The sequence below is a fragment of the Syzygium oleosum genome, unplaced genomic scaffold, assembly GCF_021117445.2.
Source record: "Syzygium oleosum isolate NSW1041296 unplaced genomic scaffold, Sole_v2.1 Sole_v2.25, whole genome shotgun sequence".
In the NCBI taxonomy this organism is placed as follows: domain Eukaryota; kingdom Viridiplantae; phylum Streptophyta; class Magnoliopsida; order Myrtales; family Myrtaceae; genus Syzygium; species Syzygium oleosum.
Genome location: NW_026607509.1, coordinates 1,598,945 through 1,622,870, shown reverse-complemented (window position 1 = coordinate 1,622,870; position 23,926 = coordinate 1,598,945). Strand labels below are relative to the sequence as shown.

At 42.0% G+C, this 23,926-nt stretch overlaps 2 protein-coding genes across 2 annotated transcripts; one reads left to right on the top strand and one right to left on the bottom strand.

Annotated features, from left to right (window-relative positions):
- Positions 1-7,349: 7,349 nt before the first annotated feature.
- Positions 7,350-11,336, top strand: LOC115674692 (protein trichome birefringence-like). Its single transcript, XM_030597167.2, has 5 exons — positions 7,350-8,452; positions 8,991-9,183; positions 9,306-9,499; positions 9,633-9,791; positions 10,667-11,336. Exons 1-5 carry the CDS (start codon positions 7,410-7,412, stop codon positions 10,998-11,000), a joined length of 1,923 nt encoding a protein of 640 aa, XP_030453027.1. The 5' UTR covers positions 7,350-7,409; the 3' UTR covers positions 11,001-11,336.
- A 3,442-nt stretch (positions 11,337-14,778) lies between these two features.
- On the bottom strand, positions 14,779-18,626 carry LOC115674637 (homeobox-leucine zipper protein HOX11-like). Its single transcript, XM_030597094.2, has 4 exons — positions 18,268-18,626; positions 17,358-17,701; positions 15,665-15,744; positions 14,779-15,351 (listed from the first exon to the last, which is right to left on the bottom strand). The coding sequence occupies exons 1-4, from the start codon at positions 18,494-18,496 to the stop codon at positions 15,018-15,020; spliced, it is 987 nt and encodes a 328-aa protein (XP_030452954.1). The 5' UTR covers positions 18,497-18,626; the 3' UTR covers positions 14,779-15,017.
- Between the last annotated feature and the right edge of the window lie 5,300 nt (positions 18,627-23,926).

Below are 23,926 nucleotides of genomic sequence, written 5' to 3'. Positions count from 1 at the left end.
CGCGTCGGCGTAATATTAGCATGCTCTTCGAACTCATTGTCATGGGGAATAAAGATATAAAAAAAAATAGAAGAAAAGAGGAAGATAGAACTAGTTAAAGGGATGGAGATAGAGTCGGTGGCTAAACGGCAGAAATGCCAGCTTCTAGCCACCACGAGTGTGCAGTGACCCTTAGCTGGGCCGACCCGACATGCGTCGGCAAGGGGGCCATTGGCCTCGCTACTCCGGCTCCGAGGATCGCGACTCTTGCCACAAATCTAGTAAGGTCAAATTTGTAGCTGAAGCACAAAACCGAAGCGACGAATGCCCTCGCCCTCCAAATTGAGGGCCGCAACCCTTGCGGACCCATGGCCTCGCTTGGCTTGCTCGCGGGTGGGCGAACCATCTCGATCTCTCTCTGCCTCTCTCCGTGTTTGTCGGTGGACATGGCAATGATGTCCGCACCAAATTTGTCTGGGGCCAGCAAAGGACGCCGGGCCCTTGCTAATGCGAGGGCAGCATGGCACCGCCACCGCTGCAACAACTTTCCTTCCCTCTTTTACTCTCTATTCTCCTTATTCCATTTTCTTCTTTTAGGATTTCCATCTTTCGAAATTTTGAAAAATATTTGTCTTTATTTTGCATTTGTCAAGGGTTTTTAATTGCACGCGAGATGAGAGCACTTAACAGCGATTTAAGGATTACATAGCATCCGGGTTTACTATTTAACGAAAGGACCGACTCGAACAAAAGAAAATGTTCATAGTTCCGGGATCCAAGCGGCCGAACAATACTCAGAGGCCCTATTTAACAAATTGAAAAGTTTAGAAAATCATTTGTTCCTAAAGTAGACTTTGACCAATTTATCAATAGCTTACTTGGATTGGCTTTTACCATTTACTATTTGCTTAATCGATATTTTTCTTTACACACACCTCGAGTTGTTCAAATCCGAAACATCCGAAAGTGTAACGAAAACGCAATTGTTGACACGTACATTCCCATAAGATTTTTTCACGATCGTTTACATATTTCGTAATATTTTAAATTTTACCAAAAAAAAATTGACAGAAAAAAATTGTTTTTTTTTTTTTACTTTTACTTTTAGCTCCAACAAACAGTCCCTTGACCATTAAATTTGACCATTTAATCACCCTTGTGTTACCATATACACTAAATACTCAGTGATTAAATAGATACAATTAGTTCGTCGCCTGCCAACCTCAAAACGCGATTCTTAACGCAAGCCGCTTGGATACACTTCGACCCAAAAAAAAAAAAAAGGAAAAAAATTCCATACACAAATTTAGATAGCAATAATCAGAATAATAAAACTGGGGGGGGGTGAGAATGAGAATGCGCAGCGTTTGTCATTTTGTCTGTCGCGAATTTATTGAATCCAACCCCCCCAAATTTCTTTTAGGACAAAGACGAGATCGGAACTGAGTGGGAAGAAGAAGAGTAGTAGTAGTAGTAGTTCGTGATTTGGATGGGCCTCGGACCCACGATGTCGTTTTCCCCCTTTTCCGTTGTCGTTTTCACCCTCTGAACAATCATTTCGCTCCAGTCGTTTCAAATTTTGCCCGACGACAAAAAGACAGCACCGGCGGTCGATTTCCGAAGACCACCGTCGGTGGTGCGGATCTCTCTCCATTCTTCGTCCCTCAAATTGGAAGGAAAATCGAGTCCGCGAGCCCCGTCCGTCGCGCAGCCCTAAGGCTCCGTTCGTTTGGCGGAAAATATTTTCTAGGAAAATATTTTCTGGATTTTCCAGTGTTCGGGGGCGGAAAATAACTTCCCACGGAAAACATTTTCCCTCTCACGGGCAATTTTGCCTTCACTTTGGGGGAAAATGATTTCCGTGGGAGAGGAAGTTGATCGCCGGTCGCTGCCGCCGCCGGTCGCCGCCATCGGTTGCCGACGCAAGTCACCGCCGCCGGCTGCGTGGTCGCCGCTGCCGATCGACGGCCGCCGATCGCCGCCACCGGCCGCCGGCGATCCACCGTCGATCGTCGGCCCGTCTGCCGGAATCACCGGCCCGTCGGTCATGCCGGCCATGCATCGGCTTGCCGATCGCCGCCCGCCGCTCGTGGCCGCCGACCGCCGCTGGTTGCCGATCGCCACCGCCGTTCGCCGCCGCCGGATCGGCGGTCGTCGAACACTAGAAACTTTTTCAGATTTTAGCCGAACACCAGAAAATTGTATTCCAGAAAAATATTTTTCGAGAAAATGACTTCCGGGAAAATATTTTTTCAAAAGGAGAATATTTTCCGCCAAACGAACGGAGCCATCGCGTCCTATTTAAGTCCTATCGGGATACGGGACGGCCATCTGACAAGACCCGATCCTTAGCCATTCATATTAGAAACTTGATCGATTAATCATTGGGGCTTGCCCGCCATTCCCCACGTGGAAATTGGGAGAGGTGGGGAGTTCGAAACTCCCCTCTCCTCTGGGGTTTATGGGGGGGTTTTTTCAGGTTGGTCCGTTAGGGCCCCGCCAAGCTTTTTGTAAATAAGTTTTAAAGTCTAGAAATACATTCGGCTGACCACAAAAAGAACTTTATCGGTCACTCATTCATTGGTGCTTCTGATAGGAGAACTTCATCGACGAGCATTAGGTGAATGGGAAGGAGGAGATTTGACATGAAACACTCACCCGTGGTCCCTAAAGATGACCGTCACTGAAACGATACTCGGTTGGGCAATTCAATTGACGGTCCAAAACTAATACCAATCTTCAATTAATTTCCCGTTAACGCCCTAACAACATCTCGCAAGGCGCGGATCGGTTCTCGTCAATTATGGCCAGCTTTTCCCCTCGCATCGCATTCAATATGAAAAGTGAAGTCTCGCCACCCATTTTATGGAGGCACATCATTTTTTCTCTTATTAAACTTGGAGGTTGATTCGTCGTTATGGACCGACTCTTCGGGTCCGTTTGAACTGCCGAATCAGACAGTTTCCCATTTTTACATCGAACCGTGTTTTACAACTACGCAACAAAGTCAACCGAGGAGCGGTCCGCCCTCTGCGGCGGAGCGAGCCGTCGCACCGCCGCGAGCAGTACCCGTTCCCCGGCGATTTTCCTTCTTCCTTTTAGTAGCCCCAGCATTACTTGCTCTGCCCCAAAAAACCAGAACAAACCGACCTCTTGATTTTGGCCGAAATTTTTTTCGAAAGGGTAAATCTTTCAGCTCGGCTTGAGAAGCCCAAAACAACACCCACTTAAAACTATATCATCAATCTGAGTCGGACCAAAATTGACTTGTGTATTAACAAACAAAAGGTGAGAAAATTGACAAAGTGCACCGTAATTCTCCCCCCACCGTACAGCTCGACGGCGGGTCCCACCGGCTCGATGGGGGGCGCCCCCTTGTGGGTGGGTGGGTGGGGTGGCGGTGGTGCGTTATCACGACCTTTGTCGCGTCGGTTGGGGGCCCCACCGATTTTCAAATCCCCATCTTGATTATTTCATTTTTAATTTTAAAAAAAATTAAATGAACATATGGGAATGGATCACCGACAGACCAACGCCCCCTAAGATTTGTGTGGCTGGTTCGACAAATCGTACGGATTTTCGTTGAAAAAAAAGATGTTGGGTTTTGAGAATTACCAGATGGAGCGGTGCGCGGTTTATTTTTCTTTTTAATTAATTATTTATTATTATCGTTCGGAGGAATTAAGGTAATGTAATATAAGATAGAGCGCGTGTTGGGACGAGCTCCATCGCTTTTCTCCGGATTTTTCACATCTCCTCATGGCGTCGATCCCAGTCAACGGTCAACGGCCTGGGGGGAGAGGATCCTCGTCGCAAGAACGTCCGGCAAGAATTTTGCACCTGCGTATCGAATTCAGGGTGGTATTCGATATTTCATTTGGCCAGGTGGTATTTGATCTCGTTTTGGAAAAAGTTTCTGTTCGTGTTTTTAAAAGGAGGGAAAGAAGAATGGAAAATACCAGTTTAGAGTTTTACCCTCTTTTTATTACAGTATACTGATTTGTGATTTTTCGTGGTATTAATCCAAAAATTAATCCAAAGTATACCAGTTTGGAGGGTTTTTATGATCAAAAAATTAATTTTAGGTAAATTTACTATAGGTATACCGTTTTTTTATTTTTCTTGATTAAAAAATTAATTTAAGGATAAAATTTATTACAGACGTACCAGTTTGGAGTTTTTTTTTGCGATATTAACCGGGAAAAAACAGTGCCATCTTAATCTGCTCCAATTGGCGATGGATCCCGCCGCCGCCACGGCCAATCGGCTGCCGCGGGGAGGGCCGTCCAATCGCGGCGCGTGGGGTTTGCCGAGGAGCGGGGGGAGTGATCGGGTGAGGTCACGCCCATGCTTTTGCGGTGGTGGCGTTGTCCGTCGCGAAAAGTAACAGCGTGTGCGTACGTACGTACGCGGGAGTACCCAGGGGGGGCGGGGCGGGGGGGCCACGTGGACCCCCCCTCCCCCACGCGCTGAAAGCTATTCATTCAGCCGAGAGTAAAGCGACACTTTCTCTGTTGAGCGACGTGATGAAGGAAGGAGACTCCGGTTGGACTTTTCCGAAAGTGCGGGGAAAAATAAAATTTTTTTAAAAAAAGAAATAAAAAGAAAAAGAAAAAGAAAAAGAAAAGCGCGTGAGCGCGCGGCCCCACCCTAAGGTTTACCATTGTCGCTATTTTTGCTCGTGTTCCTCTTTCTTTCTTTTATTTTTACACTCGTTTCTTGAAAAAAATTACGAATTCCGTACATCACCCGAAAGAATCACCACGCCCTTAAAACTTCTCTCGCGTGATTAGCCGCGCCCGTTAAATTCGAAGGTATAAATGATTTACTTTGCTAGAAACGACGCGAATTTTCTGGAGTGCTTATTAGACAATGGAGCGCGACGATGATTTTCCATATTGGGATATGGTCGATCGGTTAAATCGTGGATTAATAGAATTCAAATTCTCAAATCGAAGCCGGAGCAACTATCTACTTCGCCCTTATCTCTTATTCAAATGGAAATAGCACTTACATGATCTTATCAAATACCGAGAATATCTTGCTTGGATCCTCTCCCATGATCTGTTTAGAGAAGTTGAATGTCAATCCGTGTCAAACTAACATGGTGCAAACGACGAATGGATTCATGCTCGCTCGATTCATTTGAAAATAATGCGAAAAATTTTAAATTGAGAAGAAGAAAAATACGCGAAAATACTTTGATGTTCATTTTTATTACCCGTTTTTCAAATTTTGCTGGATTTGATTTAATTTAATTTTGCAATTCGAAATTTCACATTTTGGAGAGGGTTACTTCGAAGTACGAGATCCCCCACCCCCGGGGATAAAGCCAAAAAATCATCTGGAAAATTCGGAGGAGCGGAGGAGGATCCACGTGAACTTGAAAGACTCACGTGAAACCAGTGGCATTCCTGGTATTATTACCAAACATCAAGGCCGAAGACATCGACCCCTCTGTTTCAGGGCGGTGCTATTTTCGTACCGTTTGCACTAAAAAGACAACAATGCCCTTGATCTTGCGATTGCAATTTAGGCTCCGTTCGTTTGGCGGAAAATATTCTCCTTTTGAAAAATATTTTCCCGGAAGTCATTTTCCTGGAAAATGTTTTCCCGGAGCATAATTTTTCGGTGTTCAGCGACCAATATGAAAAAGTTTCGGAAAATATTTTTCACCGACGACCAGCGTGGCGGGCTACGGGCGGCGACTACGACCGGCAGGATTTGGCATGACGACTGGCAGATGCGATCGGCTGGCGAAGGGGGACGGGACGGGCGGCGACCGGCGGCGGCGGCGGGCGGCGGGCGACAGCGGCGGCGCCGCGCAACCGGCGGCCAAGCGGCATGGCGGCGGGCGGCCAGCGACCGGCAGCCAACGGTGGTGACCGGCGATCAACTTCCTCTCCCACGGAAAATATTTTCCCTCCCATGGGTAATTTTGCCTTCAATTTGAGGGAAAATAATTTCCTTTTTGTGAAAAGAGAAAATCATTTTCCTCAAAACAATGAAGGATTTGGGGGTGGGGAAGGAAAATGTTTTCTCACGGAAAACATTTTCCGCCCTCGAACACCGGAAAATGCGGAAAATATTTTCCGGAAAAATATTTTTCCGCAAACGAACACAGCCAAAGTGATAACTCAATTCCTTCTTTTTTTTCAATTTTTCCTTTCTTTTTTATTATTTAAGATGATTGCATAATTAAGCATTTCGCATGTTTTGTTTTTTCAGTGCATTAAGGACAAGTGCACTCTCAAATATTCCATAACGTTTTACATGCTCCGTGTAAAATTATCTCATCAATTGTATGGAAATTAGACATTTTTTGATACAGCATAAAATTAAAAAGTCTGTTCTTTATCATTGAACTTATAACAACTTATGTATTTTTTTTTTATCTCTCTTATCTCAAAAGCTCATTTTCTTGGTGAACTTTTTAAAAATTTCATTAGTCTAAAACACGTACAAGTCTCTCCATTTATTACATTAGAGAAATTATATTTTTTTCCTCACAATGACGGCGAGATACTTTTTTATACACCGAAAACATCACATCTTGATATATTTTTGTAAACAGTTCGTGGATGATAATAATTTTTGTCAATCCAAATTAATGATATTTGACAGCCATTTTCTTAAAAAAAAAAATGCTTACTCAATGCAATGTTTCGATTTAATTAAATTTCATCCACGTAACAATCTATCCATGAAATTGATCGACAATGCATAAAACAACTAAGTTTCTTGGAAAATTCTCTTTTGAACAAAACAAATTAAAAAGGAAAAAATATATATATATATAGTGTTAATAGACATAGAAAATCTGCCATAAACGAAAATTAAAGATACGAAATTCTTAATCGTGGTAAGCAAATTATAACATAGATATAGAAAAACTGGAAAAGAAGGAAAGTAAATAAATTGGGATTGAACCGATTTAAATGCGACCGAACGATGGAGGGCAATTTTGTCTTTTTACAAAATTGCGAGGAATTTTTTCTTTGCTAAAAAAAAAAGAAGCAAAAAAAGAAATCGGAAGGATTTTTTTTTGATGAGGAGATGGAAATGGTGTTATCCCTCTTTTTTTTTTTTAAACTCAATAAATCTTTCCAACTCCACTGACGACCGTCTTCTTCTTCTTCCTCCTCCGTTCGCATCGCAGCGATCTCCCCAGTCTCTCTCTCTCGCTCCTCTCGCTCTGTTTCGCATTAACTTCTGGAGCCCTCACAGTACTCCCTCCTACCCCACTCCACATTCTCTCCCCTGCCCAACCATCCCACCATTCTCTCTCTTCACAGTGTCACACCAAGAAACGCATTTCCGCTTCTGGGTGTCTCTCCTTTCTCGCCTCCACGCAAAAAGCAGAGAGAGAGAGAGAGACAGTATAGAGAGAGAGAGTAGAGAGAGAGGCAGAGAGGGCACTGTCGATCTCCATGGCCGACCCCACGAAGCACCACCTCCCCATCGGCGGCGGCGGCGGCTGGGGCAACCTCTTCTTCTTCTACTCCGACCTCAGGTCCCTCCTCCGCACCAAGCGCACCGCCGCCCTCGCCTACGCCCTCACCTTCGCCTTCGTCGCCTTCACCTTCTTCCTCCTCCTCAACCCCTCCTCCTCCTCCTCCTCCTCCTCCGCCGACTCCTCCTCCCCCTGGTTCTTTTCCAACGTCTTCCTCACCGCCCCCGCCGCCGCCGCTGCCACCTCCTCGGATTCGTACAGATCTCAGTCCGCTTCCCTCCTCTCTTACTTCTTCCCCAACGACGACGGCAGTGCTGCGTCGTCCCCTCCTTCCTCTTCGGATAATGTCCGGACCGGATCGAATGCCACGGCTCCTCGTCCTCCGGAAGAGCGGAACAGTACTCAAGTCCCGGTGAATTCTGATAAAGATCCAATTTTTAAGCCGAATCAGACCGTGAATGCTTCCTTCGCGACGGCGGCTTCACCGCCTGCGCGAAACGTTACTCAGAGTTCGCCGAGTTCGGCTGCCTCTCAGGCGCCGAAGCAAGGCGAAGTGAAGGACGCGACGCAGAGCACAGCAAACGTGGAAACGCCAGCACCGACGGCGCCTGAAGTTCCGAAGCAGAATCAGACGAGTGTTGCCGTGCCGAGTTCGTCCGCTAATCGCACCCAGGGTCCGGCGAAGCTACTCGCTCCTCCAGCGAAGAACGATACTGCGAAGGCAGTGGAGGTTGTCGGGGAGAAGCAAATCAAGCCGAACTACACGTCCTCGCTGTTGAAGAAACAGAGCAATGACACTGTTTCAGGGGTGTCGGCCAAGCAGGGGATGAGTGGTTGGATCGAGTCGTTGAAGAAGTGCGATTTCTTCGACGGGCGGTGGGTGAAGGACGATTCGTACCCACTTTACAAGCCGGGCTCGTGCTCGCTAATCGACGAGCAATTCAATTGCATACTCAATGGGAGGCCTGATAAGGATTATCACAAGTTCAGATGGAGGCCTAAGGGTTGCAATCTGCCAAGGTATGAATGCGCTTGAGATTGCTTTGATTTTTACCATGATTGTTCAGTTGATTTCGTTGTTCCTATTGCTTAAGTTAGAAACTAAAGAATTGATCGTGGATCTGCTCTTTTTGGGGCGTGGTATTGTTTTTCCAATTATGTGTGTGCTTCTAGGGAGTGTCCAGTTCACTCAGTTTCCTCATCTGTGTTGTTTTTGTTATTGCCTTTTCTTTCTTTGTAAGGTCAAATCTGATACCAAGAAGAAAAGTTCGTTTTTTATTTATTTATATTTTTTATTGTGTTCTACAACTCCTGTCGGTTGTGATTGGGCTCGATCTTTTATCTCCATCTAGGAGTTTTCAAAATCTAAGATTTGCTTGGCCATACAAATAGGTAACTAACTGAAGATCAAGCTTTTCTTTTTTTTCTTCAATCGTTTTTAAACTTTCCTTCTTCCAAACACCGCTTTACCTTTTTCGATGTTCTGCAACTTACATTGTTCTGTGTCGTTGGAGATTGGGGGATTCTATGTTGATGTAAGAAGGTTGTGAATGGCCAGGTTGAATGCGAGCCACATGATCGAATTGTTGAGAGGGAAGCGGCTGGTTTTCGTCGGCGATTCCTTGAACAGGAATATGTGGGAATCGCTGGTCTGCATCCTGCGAGGCGCTGTGAAAGATCAAAAGAAAGTCTATGAAGCCAGTGGCAGACACCATTTCCGCGGTGAAGCGTCCTACTCCTTCATATTCAAAGTAGGTTGTTGAATTGCTCTCCTATTCATATCACCTGCATTTCACATCCCTCTTGCTCAAATACGCGTCAATTTTTGTTGTTTTAGTCTATTCAGTAATGCTTTGGTGGTGGTATTTGGTAGGACTACGGTTTCACGGTGGAGTTCTTTGTGTCCCCCTTTTTGGTTCGAGAATGGGAAGTGCCCGACAAGAATGGATCTACAAAGGAAACACTTAGGTTAGATTTGGTAGGGAGGTCATCTGATCAGTATAAAGGTGCGGACATTATTATCTTCAACACTGGACACTGGTGGACTCATGATAAAACTTCCAAAGGGTATGCCATTTGTTTGATCATGAATGTGGTTGATAGATCTCATTGCATTGGTGAAGTTTTATAAAACATAGAGATGAGGAGATCATTTTTACCGTTGGTTCAGATAATCTAAATGAATGATTAAATGTTTCAGGAAAGACTATTATCAAGAAGGTAGCCATGTGTATGGTGAATTAAATGTCCTAGAGGCATTTCGGAAAGCTCTTACAACGTGGGGGAGGTGGGTCGATGCCAATATAAACCCCACAAAGTCTATTGTATTCTTCAGAGGATACTCCGACTCCCATTTTAGGTATGCTAAGATTGCTCTTCTATTGCTCTCTCTCGCGGGCGCGCTCGCGGGCGTGCATCGTTTGTGTGTGTGATATCATTTGCTAAGTTCCTGTGGAAAATGTTGTTCAAATGATTCGGGATTGTCGATCTGTGGGACAATTGTGTTTTCGCAAGCCCCCAAACAATCTAACCACGAGTTTATATGAATTAGTGCTGAATGAGCAACGTAGTTGAATGTATATGGTAATAGGATTTGTCATCTGATTGTAAAATTGTTAAAAATTATGTAGTGTTAAAAATTTTGATGTTGCCAATGCTTTTGTTTTTTTCATGTCGAAGATCATTCTCAATCCGCTTCTTTTTATATGAAGTTTGTTGCTAATTCGTAAGGGTCAATAGCTACTTCTATAATGTTGGCCAAAAAAAAAAAAAAGGCTACCTGTACAAGGAAACTGAACTGTAGCATTAGAGGTTTTTAACTATCTAATGTTCGTCTAATGTTCGAATAATGCTAGAGATACCGAGATTGATTCTCAAAAATTAGTTTACTAATGAATGTTACTGGTTTTTCTTTGTTGTTTGAATATGACTAGTTTAAATAACATAGTACAGGCTATCCCATCATTTAGTGAACTAATTTTGAAAACCAATTTTAGTATCTCTAGCATTACTAAATAACATCCAATCACATCAATTGAAAACTAAACTTGTATTTTGAAGCTCCAAAGCTCATTCATCGGTTATCTAATCATCCGCTCTGCTCGCAATACTTAAACTCTATATCATGTTTCATTTTCCACGAAGCTGCTTCATTTGGAGCTTTCTTGCTGTTTTTTTTTTATCTTATCGGCCTAAAAGCTCAATCTTAAACTTAGTCCTCTTCTCTCCGTGCAGTGGTGGACAGTGGAATTCGGGCGGTCAATGTGACAGTGAGACTCAACCCATCAAGAATGAAACTTACCTTCGAGAATATCCTCCGAAGATGATTGTGTTGGAGAAGGTGCTTAGAGGGATGAAAACCCACGTCAATTACCTAAACGTCACCAAAATGACGGATTATAGGAAAGACGGCCACCCGTCGATTTATCGGAAGCAACATCTGACTGATGCTGAGAGGAGATCGCCGCTGAGATTCCAAGATTGCAGCCACTGGTGCCTCCCTGGCGTGCCCGATGCGTGGAACGAGATCCTATATGCAGAACTCCTCGTGAAGTTGAACCAGAAGTAGCAACCGCAAAGGAGACCCTGATCAGTCTCGAAACTGCACATATTACAGAGGTGAAATTAAATTCTTTTATTACTACCAGCCCCTGAGGCTAATCGAGTCGCGCACAGATGAATACTCTGTTCGGTCTTGGTATACACGTGCAAAAGATGACCGATGAGAGGGCGAGGATGAGAATACATGAAAGCATGTTTTCCTTTTTCCCCCCTTTCTATTCCCTCCTGTTAAGAGAGTGGAGGGTGATGTAACAAAGTCCTATTCTGTTCATATCATAAGTTATATGCCTATGAAAGGTTTCATAGATTTAGCGAACGAAAAAACCTATATATGTTAGGTGCTGAGCAATATTTCAGTCGGCGTCGCCTTGCAAGCCGCAGGTCATGGTGTCTGTGGATGCATTGGTCGCTCTATAGCAATGTTACTCCTTATGTTACCTGTTTTGGGGAGAGAACTTATGAAGGATAATACTGTAAGAAAGATGAAACTGGGTCCTCCATGAGCATACCCGCTCTTTTGTCGCTCCGTCTTAATGTCGATCAGATTCATCAATATACAAAAAACTTACTGGGACCTAAAATTCTTTTTCCCCAGCCTTGTAGTAGAGATGATTCATGTGGAGAGATAAGTAAACGATAAGAGTTTTAGGGTTTTTGCAGTATCTGTATCTGCTGCATTTGCACTTTGCAGCCGTCTCAAAGTCAGCGAACATGATTCGAGTCCCTTTTACTTGGTTTTGTTAACTTTGATGTTGTTTTCATCGCACGTTATATTGAGAACATACATTCTCATGATTCTGCATCATCCTCGGCTTGCAATACTGCGGCCCCATGTCTTTGCGTAATGTTATTATTAACTGGACTAATAATCAGCTCCTGGTTCAAGATCTGATCGTAATGTACGTGAAAGCTTCCCCGTCCATGCAACACATAATATTTTTTTTTATAGAGTTTCCTTCTCACGCCGGCAATATAAAATATGATCTCCTTTCGACTTTTCCTGCATGCCATACGTATTCTTCCTCTTGAAGCGAACTCCTAGTCAAAAGGGTCTGACTCTTTTGTGTGGTGAAGATGACCGACTGGTGCTGCTTTTCATGATGTTTTTATTAAACAATGAGATTTCGTTTTTGTTTAGGTTGAAGTTGTACGCTTGTCACGGCATCACATGGGGATTTTTTTTCCGTCATTTCCGACACTTAATTGCCGGAAAGAGACAGTGTCAGCGGTGATTGTATCGGTTAGGTTTCCTGTTGCAGCGCTGGCTTTTTTATCTCAAGAATGACAAGTGTTATGCTTCATGTTCTGCGGTACTAAACTAGACATTTTTCCTCAAAAGTGCTTTCAATAAAAATTAGAAGCTTAGATGGATTTATATGTCGAGCATCTAACTTGATGGCCCGCCTTTGACCACATGAGTTGTTTTGGGAATCGGGAGACTTGTTGGAGACTTGTTTAGCCGGTCCAAATCTTTTCATTGTCTGTGCTGTTCAAGTAACAGGGTTAATAACATAAAAAAAAGATTAATGAATGCGAAGATAAAAATAAAGGTGGTCCTCGGGGTTCGAATTTGCCATCAAGTCACGGACATTTATTCCAATAGCACGATGCAATAAACTTCAACTTCTTTTCCAATTGAAGCATTTTGACAGGGGATCGGATCAAATGAAAATCACGATGCCCACTTAGCGATGATCCGACATGTAGAAATTTGATCGCGTGTCCGCTACGTTAACATTTTGTGGGAAACAAATTGATCGGATTCCGTTCAAAGCCCATCAAATGCAAAAATCTATTACTGAAATCAAAGTATAGTGGTTCAATTGATAATTTCACTGAATTTCTGTGACTACTTCCGGTCGCTTATTACACAACGAGAGCACTGTTATTATAAACAGAATGGCGGCCGTTGTCTTGGCACGACTCTATTTGTACTGCGTAATTCAACGGTTGAGACTGAATATGGCTGTGTTGCTCCAAAGTTCCTCGCGTTCGCTTGACCTTTAGGCCGTACGACAATAATTTTCTCCTAAAAGCACAATTTTCATACACATGACTAACACAGGAATCGAAAGAGAGATTCGCATACTTGTGTCTGGAAAGTGGAAAAAGGTGGAAACGATAGACGCTTTAGCACTAGCAGTTTTTCTTTCTGATGAGCAGCTAACCTTATTCTAACTCCTCTCTCCCCTCTCCTCTCGTTTCGAATCTTCGCAAGCAAGAATAGTTCTCCAACAACTCGGTTTGACAGTCCCACACGTTATTAGCTGGTGCCTACTGAGCCCCAGGCCATTGCACAGTGGTGGGTCTCTCTCACGTGCAAAGGAAAAAGCGTTCCCAGTTCATGTCACCATCCCCTGGCATCTGCACACCCTGCGAAATGTCTGCTGTTCGCATGAAATCTTCGGCGCAATTGACGGTTCTCCCAGGATTAGGTTTGACTGCAATAGAGGTTGGTACCGCCGCCGCGAGTTCTTGAACTGCTAGTGAAAAATGGTTCCACTGTCGTCCGTCGACATTGTTGTTTATCTAGGTTGGTCCTTTCGTGGGATGTGTAAATAGAGATGTTGATGTGTTACTCTTGTGTCCTTCCAATCGGGCTAATTGTCGGACGTGGAATGAGAGAAAATCACCGAGAAAAGTTCAGATTACAAGCCCTACAGAGAGGGAGAGAGGAGGTCGGCTAGCGGCGCCTCTGTAGCCTTATTGCCAACGAGGTCCGGTTGTCTCCTTACCTTCTTTTACAAACTTTCGGGAGATATCTTTAAATTGTCAAGGTCGTTCCATAGTCATATTGGATGCCGGCGTGATATTAAACAGCAACTTGACAGTCATGTCGTCGCTCTTATAGTTATTGGGTGTTTAGAGGAGTGAGGGTGGACTGTTCTCCCTAATGACAATACATCGAGATGATCGACGAGTTTCAAAATAGCTAATTGTTAGCCAAAGGAAAAGTGACCAATGTTCGAAAAACCTTCACAGTTTATTAGTCCCAAGCAATGCACATAAGTTTAGCCCAACCGTAGGATCGGCGACTGTGAGTTGCTTCAATCATACGGACCTTTTAAATCTATCGCTGACGAGAGCAAAGCCCGCTCATGTTCAAGGGAGAAAGAAGAATTTACGATGCGGGTCTAGGGTTCTTAAAGTCTGCTTGGCAATCCAAGCCCAGTTAAGGATAAGATAAGATCAAGTCCAATAATTCAATCCTCACGGCGATATTCAAGAACCATTCAAGACCGTTATGATGTAGAGGGTTGTAGCGGTCGAATGTCAAGTTACTATGTCAGCTCAAGATTTTTCTTTTTTCTCTGTAATAGTAAATAAAGCTGGAAATTCTTATTATAAGCGGGAACATAGGGAAAGTAAGTGCAAGAACAACATGCGGGTAAGAGGACGAAGGTTAGTCCAGCTAACCGCAATATTAGCGCAAGGACATTGTGGATTAGCACCCTAAACCACCATGAACGCACCGCGTTAAGGAGGAACTGAGAATATTTGTAAGTACTTATTTTATTATATCCATCTGACCTACCTTTATAATGTATGTGTTATTCATATTGGTTCTCGCAAAAAATACCGGGTCTCAATTACCATGTAGTTTATGTACTGTAATGGGTACTTTTGGACATATAATTAATATATGACTATCCAATATTTATTTTCTCTGAAAACATGTCCCAATTCACGTGAAACAACAACGAAGAAGAAGATCTCGAGTGCAAAACTGCCACTCGGCATGATGCTTAGCTTCCTCCATATATACTAGATTCGCAAAAACCCCGTGAACAATCAATCAATCAACAGATTATAATACATCAATCTTCCCTAGAGACATCATCAGACATTGGTGTGTGGCCATGTCGAAATCTATATGTCTATGTAGGAAAATGAGGTAAAAAGGAGCAACTTAAATCTGAGAAAAAGAGAGCTGATTAAACAAAACCAAAGTTAAAATGGTGAAGAAAAGCCAAATATCATTTACAAGAAGGGGGAAGAGAACAGCGTGCCCATTATTAATGCATCAGGGAGCAGCTTGAGCCTGTGTATTATTCGAGAGAGGCCGGTGGATTAAGTTTGTTCTAGGATTAGCTGACATTAATGACGACGATGGAGCAGACATTTTATTTGTGTTAGTGGCGGTGGCGGTGGAGGTGGAGACGCGCTCGCAGGACGGGCACATGGTGAGAGTGGTGGCCGGAACGGGATGTTTCATGAACGGATTGACATAATGGTGGGAAGACTTGAGAGCTCTGAGTTCTTGCAGCTCCTTGTGCAGCCTCTTGTTCTCTTCTGTCAGCCTCTCGCAGCATCTCTTCAAGTGCTCGCAATCCACCTCCGTTTGCTTCAGCTTCGTCCTGACAATATACGTGAATACATAAAATATGTTAACATGTGCTTTGTGATACCTTTTAAGCAACCAAATGAAGAAATATTACAGACTTTTCTTGTTGAGGTTGTAATTTTATCAGCGTTTGAAAATCGAACTTGTTAACATAAACCATAAAGTAATATACGGCGCAGGTGTCAAATTGGATCATCGTGAATTATGTGATGAGCGTTTTAATAAGCTCTCTATATATGGATAATGCATGCCTAGTGTTTCAGCTCCAGCATGAGATATATAGAATCAGATATATCCTGTGCTATAGAATTGCAGAAAATTTTCACCTAGCTCGTCTGTTCTGAAACCACACTTCTACTTGGCGAGGGCGCAGATGCAACTGTTTTGCCAATGCAGTCTTTTCTTTCTGCATGTTTACAGAGAACAAGTTTAAGCCAGAAAAGAAACAAGAACATTAGTGCAGGTATTGCGAAAATCGTAATCGTGTAGACGTTGAAAATGTGTTTTGTCTGTGCCTTATATTTGGGAGGAAGCTCAAAGCAATGGGTCAAGTGCACACTGCTCTCTCTTTGCATTTACGGGTTGATTCGTCGTCGCGCATTTCGTGAAGCCACAAGGAGCACAGTCATCAAGAGTCTGAATTACATTTCATCTTAGCAGTAAGCTAGCCGCTTTATCACTGTATATTCTCATCTTTTGGTTAATAAGTTTCGAAGAATATTATCATAGAGTACTGCTATGTATATTAACACCTATTTACGAGATTAGTTATTCATCAATGATGAGACAAAACGTATGTGAACAATTAAACAGTTGAGCTATGTTCATAACACGAGCTTGCCGCAATCTTTTTTGGGCAAACTCTTAGTATACCCTCAGTATTTTAACTATGAATAGGATCTTTCGCAAGTCTTCAACGTAAAACTAGCTAGTCTTAATTATCTATTCTATTATACAAAACAAAATAGAGCCTCCTACTTTTAAGGGATTTTTTTCCCTAAGTAAACTTAATTTCTGATTCGACAAATATTGTGTCGATGGACGATTGAATGATTACTTCATTTTATCTCTCATGTTTTCCATATTATAGTTTGGATACTTTCTATCCTACAACAACCTTCTAAAAAATACTTTAAATGTGGAATTTTTTTTCTTTCCGTAAATACAATTTCTTTGCAAAGTATTTTTTCATCTATGATTCTTTTAATTATTTGATGACTTAAAGATTCGTGACAAATTCAATTTTGGAGATACCAAATTCTTATACACATGCAATGCATGTGCATGTTTGCCAATATTTTATATCAACCATTCATTCTAAGAACATATTAATACAATATTTACGTCATGATTAGTGAAAGTTTTCATTTACACAAGTAAAATTAATCTCACTATATATACATACAGTATAGGTAAACTTGTCAAAATGTGTCATAGACCCATTTTAAACCCATATATGATGGGTTGAGTTGTTATATAGGTTAATTTTATTTAGTTAATGAGTCATAAATAGGTTTAAATATAATATGATTGTTAAATGGGTCAAAATGGGTCTCAAATGGGTCATTATTGAATATGACCCAATTCACCTCTATGTCTCTCTTCTCGTGCTCTCTCACCCTCACCGGATCTTACACTCACCTACTCCGCACTTTCACCTAAGTTTGGGTATGAATTTTCTTAAATTAGGTTGAATATAGAAGTGTTTTAACAATATGGGTCGGTTGGGTATGTGTTAAGTATTGGTCAGGTCGGGCATGGGTCACTAAATTTGCATTGCACGAAAATGGGTTCAAACGGGTTAAAAGGTTCTATATGAATATGGGTCGGATCATATTCGACCCGACTCAAACCCGATCCGGCCCACCTGATTGATGGGTTTAAACATAGGTTAGTTGCAGTAAAACTTATTTGTCATGAGATCAACAGTACGTGCGTGCCAAAAGGAGTTATGCGTAATCCGAGAACTATATAGTTCTACAAAACTTTAATAGCCATTTTGCGTGTTATTACACTCACAGGATTAAGGGTATGGTGTTCCTTGAAGCTCTCTTCAAGAAAAGCAGACTGTTCCTTGGAGAGCCTGAGTTTCTTCCGAGCCAAGCCGTTGTCTTCATCATATTCATCACTGCCTTTGGAACACGCTCTTTCGTTGTCGCCTTCAAATGACAAGGCGTCGACCGTCTTGCTCCTTCCACCCGAACCTGATCTGAACTCCAACTGATGAAATGAAGACGCGCCACTGTTTGGCGAAGACAGCTGCGCCGCCCCAGCATCCACCACCTCGGCCTTTGCCACCGACGCGGTCGCCAGCAACTGGCTTGATAACCACTTCCCTTCGGCTAGCCCATCTGAAGAATTACCTGTAAATGTACCTTTTTTAGTCGTGCTTCGCTTGAATGCGTCGAGAGAAGCATTCTCGACAAATTATATGGCCGTAAGAATTTTCTGTATCAAATGTGAAAAGTTGAGGGATGTGGAAAAGATAGAAACTCCAATCATCAGTAAAAGAATTAATGAAAGGAATTCGATGTTTTATGGTCACAAATACTGAAATAGTCATACTAGCAGCAGAAAAGTAGTTAGTAAGGAAAGCAACGGACAAAAAGATAGTCAGCTAGTCACTTGAAGATGAGTCGGAAACGGATCATATGATCATCTGGTGAAGCCCTTTCCATATTCTTTCATATCGAATCAAGTGATCGATCCCTTCTGTAAATTGCTTTCCTCAACACAACTATCGAAAAGGCCAGCGAAAGTCAGTAAGAAAGAAACGAAATAAACAAGGTTCTATGTTATCACTAGGCTACACAGACAACGTCGAAACTCCCTTTTTTGAGTTTCTAGTTTTTATCTATCTCTCACAAAAGCTCAAACCTCAAAGCATCACGAAGTAGAAATTCAGCGAAAACGGGACCTCGTAGCTTACCGTTATTATCGTTGAGCTGAGGAAGCAAAGACACGCTTCGAGACGGAAAGAGATGAAGCTGAAGAGCTACGACGTCTCTTGATCGCTTACCCTTATCTTCGCGATCCCCTCGGCTGTGATCTCTTGTTTCCTTCGGCCGTCCGCAGAAGCTGCTTCCCAGCCCAAGATGAAACCCTAAGTCTTCCATTTCAAGAAACGACGTGTCTCCCAAGCTCAAATTCAGTTCCATTTGATTGATGCCAGAGAGAAGAACCCAGCAAATATGATGAAGACTTCAGGCTCTGGAAGCAGAAACCTAATTGCAGTTCATTCCAACCCAGACACACACCTTCACGCGAGTGCTTTTATATTCATATTAATTGCCTAGTCCTAGCGAGCAAGGATAGAGATGGTCCGAGGCTGTCTATATTGGCCAACACACGTGAATCTACATGATTATACACGACCACGTTTTGTACACTAGAGAGAGAGAGAGAGAGAGAGAGAGATTCGACTTGGTGGGACCGAAACATGACTAAGTTCTAAATGCAAGTGCGATTTTTCTTTTGTACCAGGTCCCGGAACCGCTAAGCCTTAGCTACGGCGTATTTTGTCCTAAGATCTATATAATATGAAATTCTCTCCGAATTAAGTTCCACCCAAGTATTGTGTTACATTGAAGAGCAACATTTAATTTGAAGAGAATGATGAAAATGTAGTTTTTTCTATTTTGAGACTTTTGTTTTCGAGTGAAGGCTAGTTAGTTGGATGAAAGAAGTTGAACTAAGTAAAGTCGAGTGCGCGAGTAAGTTGTTTCAAATTTAAATGGTTAGATAACGATACGAGACATATATTATTGTTTAACGTGCTAGGCGTAGAATAAATTGTTAATGTATTTATCGATTAGCGATTAATAATATATGGTATTGTGCTTATGAATGCCTAATGGAAACGAACACAAGGCATGGACATGACTACTTTTCATGATTAAAAGCCAATAGTCTATTTTCTTCTTTAAGAGAGTGGTGAGGTGACTTGTCTAGCTATTGATTTCTTGCTGATAGATAGGTTGATGGGCTCATGATCTTGAATCATTTGGAATGTTGCTAACTGCATTATTGCGTGTCACCAAAATAAGAGCCGCATCATCATCATATTGGCAAGTAGATTTAGAAGCTACAAGACGATAATTAATCAAATGGCTAAAATTTTTTTATGAGCTACATATAAAATAAATCACCTAGATGATAGATAGAGGATAATGAATATTGAGTAGAAAAAGTACCAATCAAACAATCAAACGGCCGGAACTAATTTGACCATTCTCCCCTTGACGACGACGACGACGAGGCCTCCTTTTTTTCGTGTTTAGGTAGATCTTTTGTGTGAATTTGAATGTACTCATGAATATGACATATCATAAATGATTATTTCATTGAGTTAACTATATGTTTAACAGAACTCGTCACCTTATTTAACAAATCAATCTTTTGTAAACTTTGTTTTTTCGGTATACTTGGAATCATTCATGTTCATTCCTTTGACTCGATTGGGATGGAATAATTGTGGATGCTCAAACCCTAAGACTAACCAGCAACGTGCGTACTAGTTGACCAAAAGCTGACTCTTTCTGTTTTTCCTTTGTGGTGGGCTTTTTATCTGGGCAGACAAAGCGGGGAAACTTTTGCTATTCCAAGGAAAGTTTTAGGTGCTAAGCAAAAGTGAGTAATTTTACAAGACCCAATGAAAAACGTTATCCTTTTTCGGGGCTGTAATCAAATCATGCCGTTCAGCATGGTCTTTAGGTCAGCTTTGTTGCATGTCGATTAATCCATCTCCCGCACAGTATTAAATCGCCTATCCTATACATTGGTTCAGTGTTTCTAACAAGGCTTGAATCTAATACCATAAGAAGAGCGAGAAGTTCCCTTATTTTCTGCGTCGTCACCTTATTGGTAGTTGCTAAAATGACATCATAGATTGAATCGATTTATCGGTTCTCGACTCTCTAACATTCTTACCTAAGATTACAAGAACATCTTGTCTTTTGATACCATTGCCAGCTTACTACATGATATGTTCGTAATTTTACAATTTGTTTTTCACCTGAAATGAAAGGGTGAACTTCTTTTGATGGCTCTTTTGAGCAGCTATCCATCAATGCATCTCCCTTTTATTTTTCTCCATGGCGCCAACTTGGCAGGATCCATAAAATTACCAAATAGTAGCATCCGATGCCTCATCCTCACTCCTCATCCACAAATATTACTAATTAAATTTGAACAGGCAATGAATTTATATCCCTATAATGCCAAATGAAAACAAAAGCGTTTCTCTAAACATTATATTCTGTCATATTCAGCTCTCTAACAAGCGGGCAAAATCATGAATAAAGATCAATAAACTATTTCAACATGTATAACATAGATGAAAAGCTCTTACTATAACTTTGCTTAGTTTAAAATGTTTAAAATGTATAAAACGTATCTATCAATTGTTTAACCTAAGATTTTTCAATGGCTTATTTATAGGACCGGTCTACTTTATTTAGTAGATTAGGCAACTAAGACTGAAAAATGGGGGAGAGAAAAGTAGGCATATGTCGGTGGTCCCATGCGCGTGGCTTAGCTTTTCTTTATAGGAAAGTCGTGAATGAAATCACACATATGGACCAAAGGCTACGAGTCATATCATATGACCCGCAATGGTCAGAGATATGCCATTGCTTTTGGGATCATTCGCAATTATTGAAGTCACGGAGGATTTCCTCGTAGGCCGGGGGGGAGAGAGAGATGGCATCGCATCCTATTCGAAGAAGAGATCGATACTCATCCAAACTCCATTTTAACGTCGACCCACATCATCTCATCTAACGTCGAAAGTAATGAACATTTCTAAGGGTAGATCTATGACCTTTAACGGCTTGGTCAAGTGGTTAAGTGCTTGATTTAGATCCGGCGGATCCTATATCCATAGTACAACATCACCCGTTTTTCATTAATTTGAGGTTGAGCTTGCAACCTTGTTGGTGGAGTCTTACCCGATGCATGTAGACAGGACGATTTGCATGCATCAAATAAGTTAGTCGAATCCAATACTTTGCTAAGTGTAGATTTATGACCTTAACAGTTGGCTGAATGGTTAAGTGCTTGATTTAGATCCGACGGGTCTCGTGTCCAAAGTACAACATCACCCATTTTTCTTTAGTTTGGGGGGTAGAGCCGGCAATCTTGTGGGTGGAGTCTTACCCGATGCACGTGGACGGAACGGTTTGTGTGTACCGAATAAGTTAGTCGAACCCGATATACTTCGCTTTACGGAAAAAAAAAAAGCGAATAAATAATATGAATGAAGCAAGACAACTCCGATGATTATTTTACGATTGCCAAGATTAGGGCAAGAAAAGACACGTTCGATTACCGTAGGCACGCAACTTGGGAATCAAGAGGGATCATCTTGTTCCCTCCGGGGAACATCATGATTGAGAACATGTCATGCTTTTTTTCTTCATTATCAATTGCAATGGCTCGCAATGATCTGCATCATCGTCGGCCATCATCACGGTCATCATCAATCATCATCCCTCCCCCATCTTCTTTTGCCCTGGGATGCTGCGCGAGTGCTCGGGAAAGGAGGGACACGAGACCCTTAAAAAAAACACAAGTTGGAGGTTTCGATTTCGAAGGGGAAAAAAGCAAGATGATGTTGCGCTTCTGTTGACGCTGATGCTGTTGCATTGGGCTAGTCAAAGTACAGGATCCATCATTTCCTCATGCAATGATGTGAATCATGAGCAATCATGAGAAATCGATATCATATGGGAGCATATTTACGTTTGGGTGTGTGTCGTATGCGAAGACCAAGCGAGCACACGCTGCTTTGAACATAAACACCCCGCGTAATCACATTGGCTTCCAAGTTAATGACTCGAACTCCGCTTTGTTTGAGCAAATTAACCTCATTTTCATGAGATCTCCCACAATATTTCTACAATGACTCGATGTACAATCTTTTGCCTCGTCTTTAAGAACGCTAACGTGCCGTTTTGTGGTTAGCCCATCGGGTATTACTTGTATATACACACACACACAAAAAGGAGTAGTTGGCTTTGTTGGAGTAGGATCGGTTTGTTGTTCATAAAGATGTATTTCAATATTGTATCCATCTATCTTTTGTTGTTGTAATTGAATCCAAACTATAGGTAATTCGATGTATCTTTGTTATCAAATATACATTTCTAGTAGATGGACTTCGATTCTACCCTCGAGTAACTCAGAAAGGTTAAAATTTATATTTCGTGATAAAACAAAATTATAATTTCAGTGTGAGGCATTGATAACTCACAATCTAACAAGAATGCATAATATGAGAGGACATGTGTTATGTACTTTTTTGACCTTTACTCATATAAATCTCAATAAACACATTCAATCTTACAGTAAAATAACAATAATGAAATGACATTTACGCTAGAATGAATACTAGATGGAGGATGAGTTTGTTTATCGGAAAACTCAAGATTTGAAAAATATTTTTCGAAAAACGATTGGTTATATTACTTAGAAAAATTTGTCAATACAAAATGTTTTTATTATCGACAATAATTTATATCCAACTACTTTCGTGAGTGATGAAAATATTTTTCATTCATTCATTTTTATAAACGCTATAAGCAATCGTTTTTCGAGAAATATTTTTTAAATCTTGAATTTTCCGCGAAATAAAACGCACCCGAAAAGTCTTCTTTTTTTTTTTTTCGCAGCATCCATTTGCCGTTCCAAATAAAACACTAAATCACGTGATGGTGCGACTTGGAAAACCGCGCGGGGGTTGCGCGAATTACGCAAGTTGAAAACGTTGACTATTCATTACTAAGGGCAGCCAAAAAGTTGACCGCTCATTTTGCCGCTTTTTGGACTCTTTTGGGTGATGGCCATGGCGATTCTTTACTAGAAAGCTTCAAATTGATCTTGCTTTGCGCCATCATCGTCGATCGAGATTTATATTTCTTGATTCTTTACTAGAAAGCTTCAATTTGCCCGAAACCGCGACCGGTGTGGGAGTAGCAGCTCGGTCGCGATTATCACCCCACCCCCTTTCCAGGTTTAGTATCTATCGAAAGGCAGAAAAATGTGGTCTTATGATCATAACAGTTGACTAAGGTCATGCGCAAAGGAATTAGAGAAAGAAAAAATGTCCAAATTGTGAAGAAACGCTCGCCGGATGGGCTCGGGCCGGGCCTTTCGGGCCCGAATCTCTTGAGGTCCTCGTGCCCAGGGCCGCCCATTCAGGAAGTTGATATTCACTAAAATCAGCAATACAACGATTTTGGTTGGCTGCCTTTTCCCATCTCTGCTCGAGATCAAACATTTGAGTGCTCGCTAACTGAATATCCGCATGAAGCTATGCTTCAAGTAGTACTAACACACGTTCTCCAATTACCAGACACTCCCCATCTGTTCGTGCACATACACAAACACCGCTCACCCTATAAACCAGAACTCAACCTTAACTCCAAGGCTCGCAGGAAGGTTAAGAAAGTACACGTCGCTATCCGCAACGGTAAGTCCCTTCCATGAGAACGTTAGGGACGTTACAAGTTTGCATCCCCTGTGGATCAAACAAACAAAGCAAATACAGAATAGAGTTGAAGTAACCAGAGAGAGGGAGAGGGGAAAAC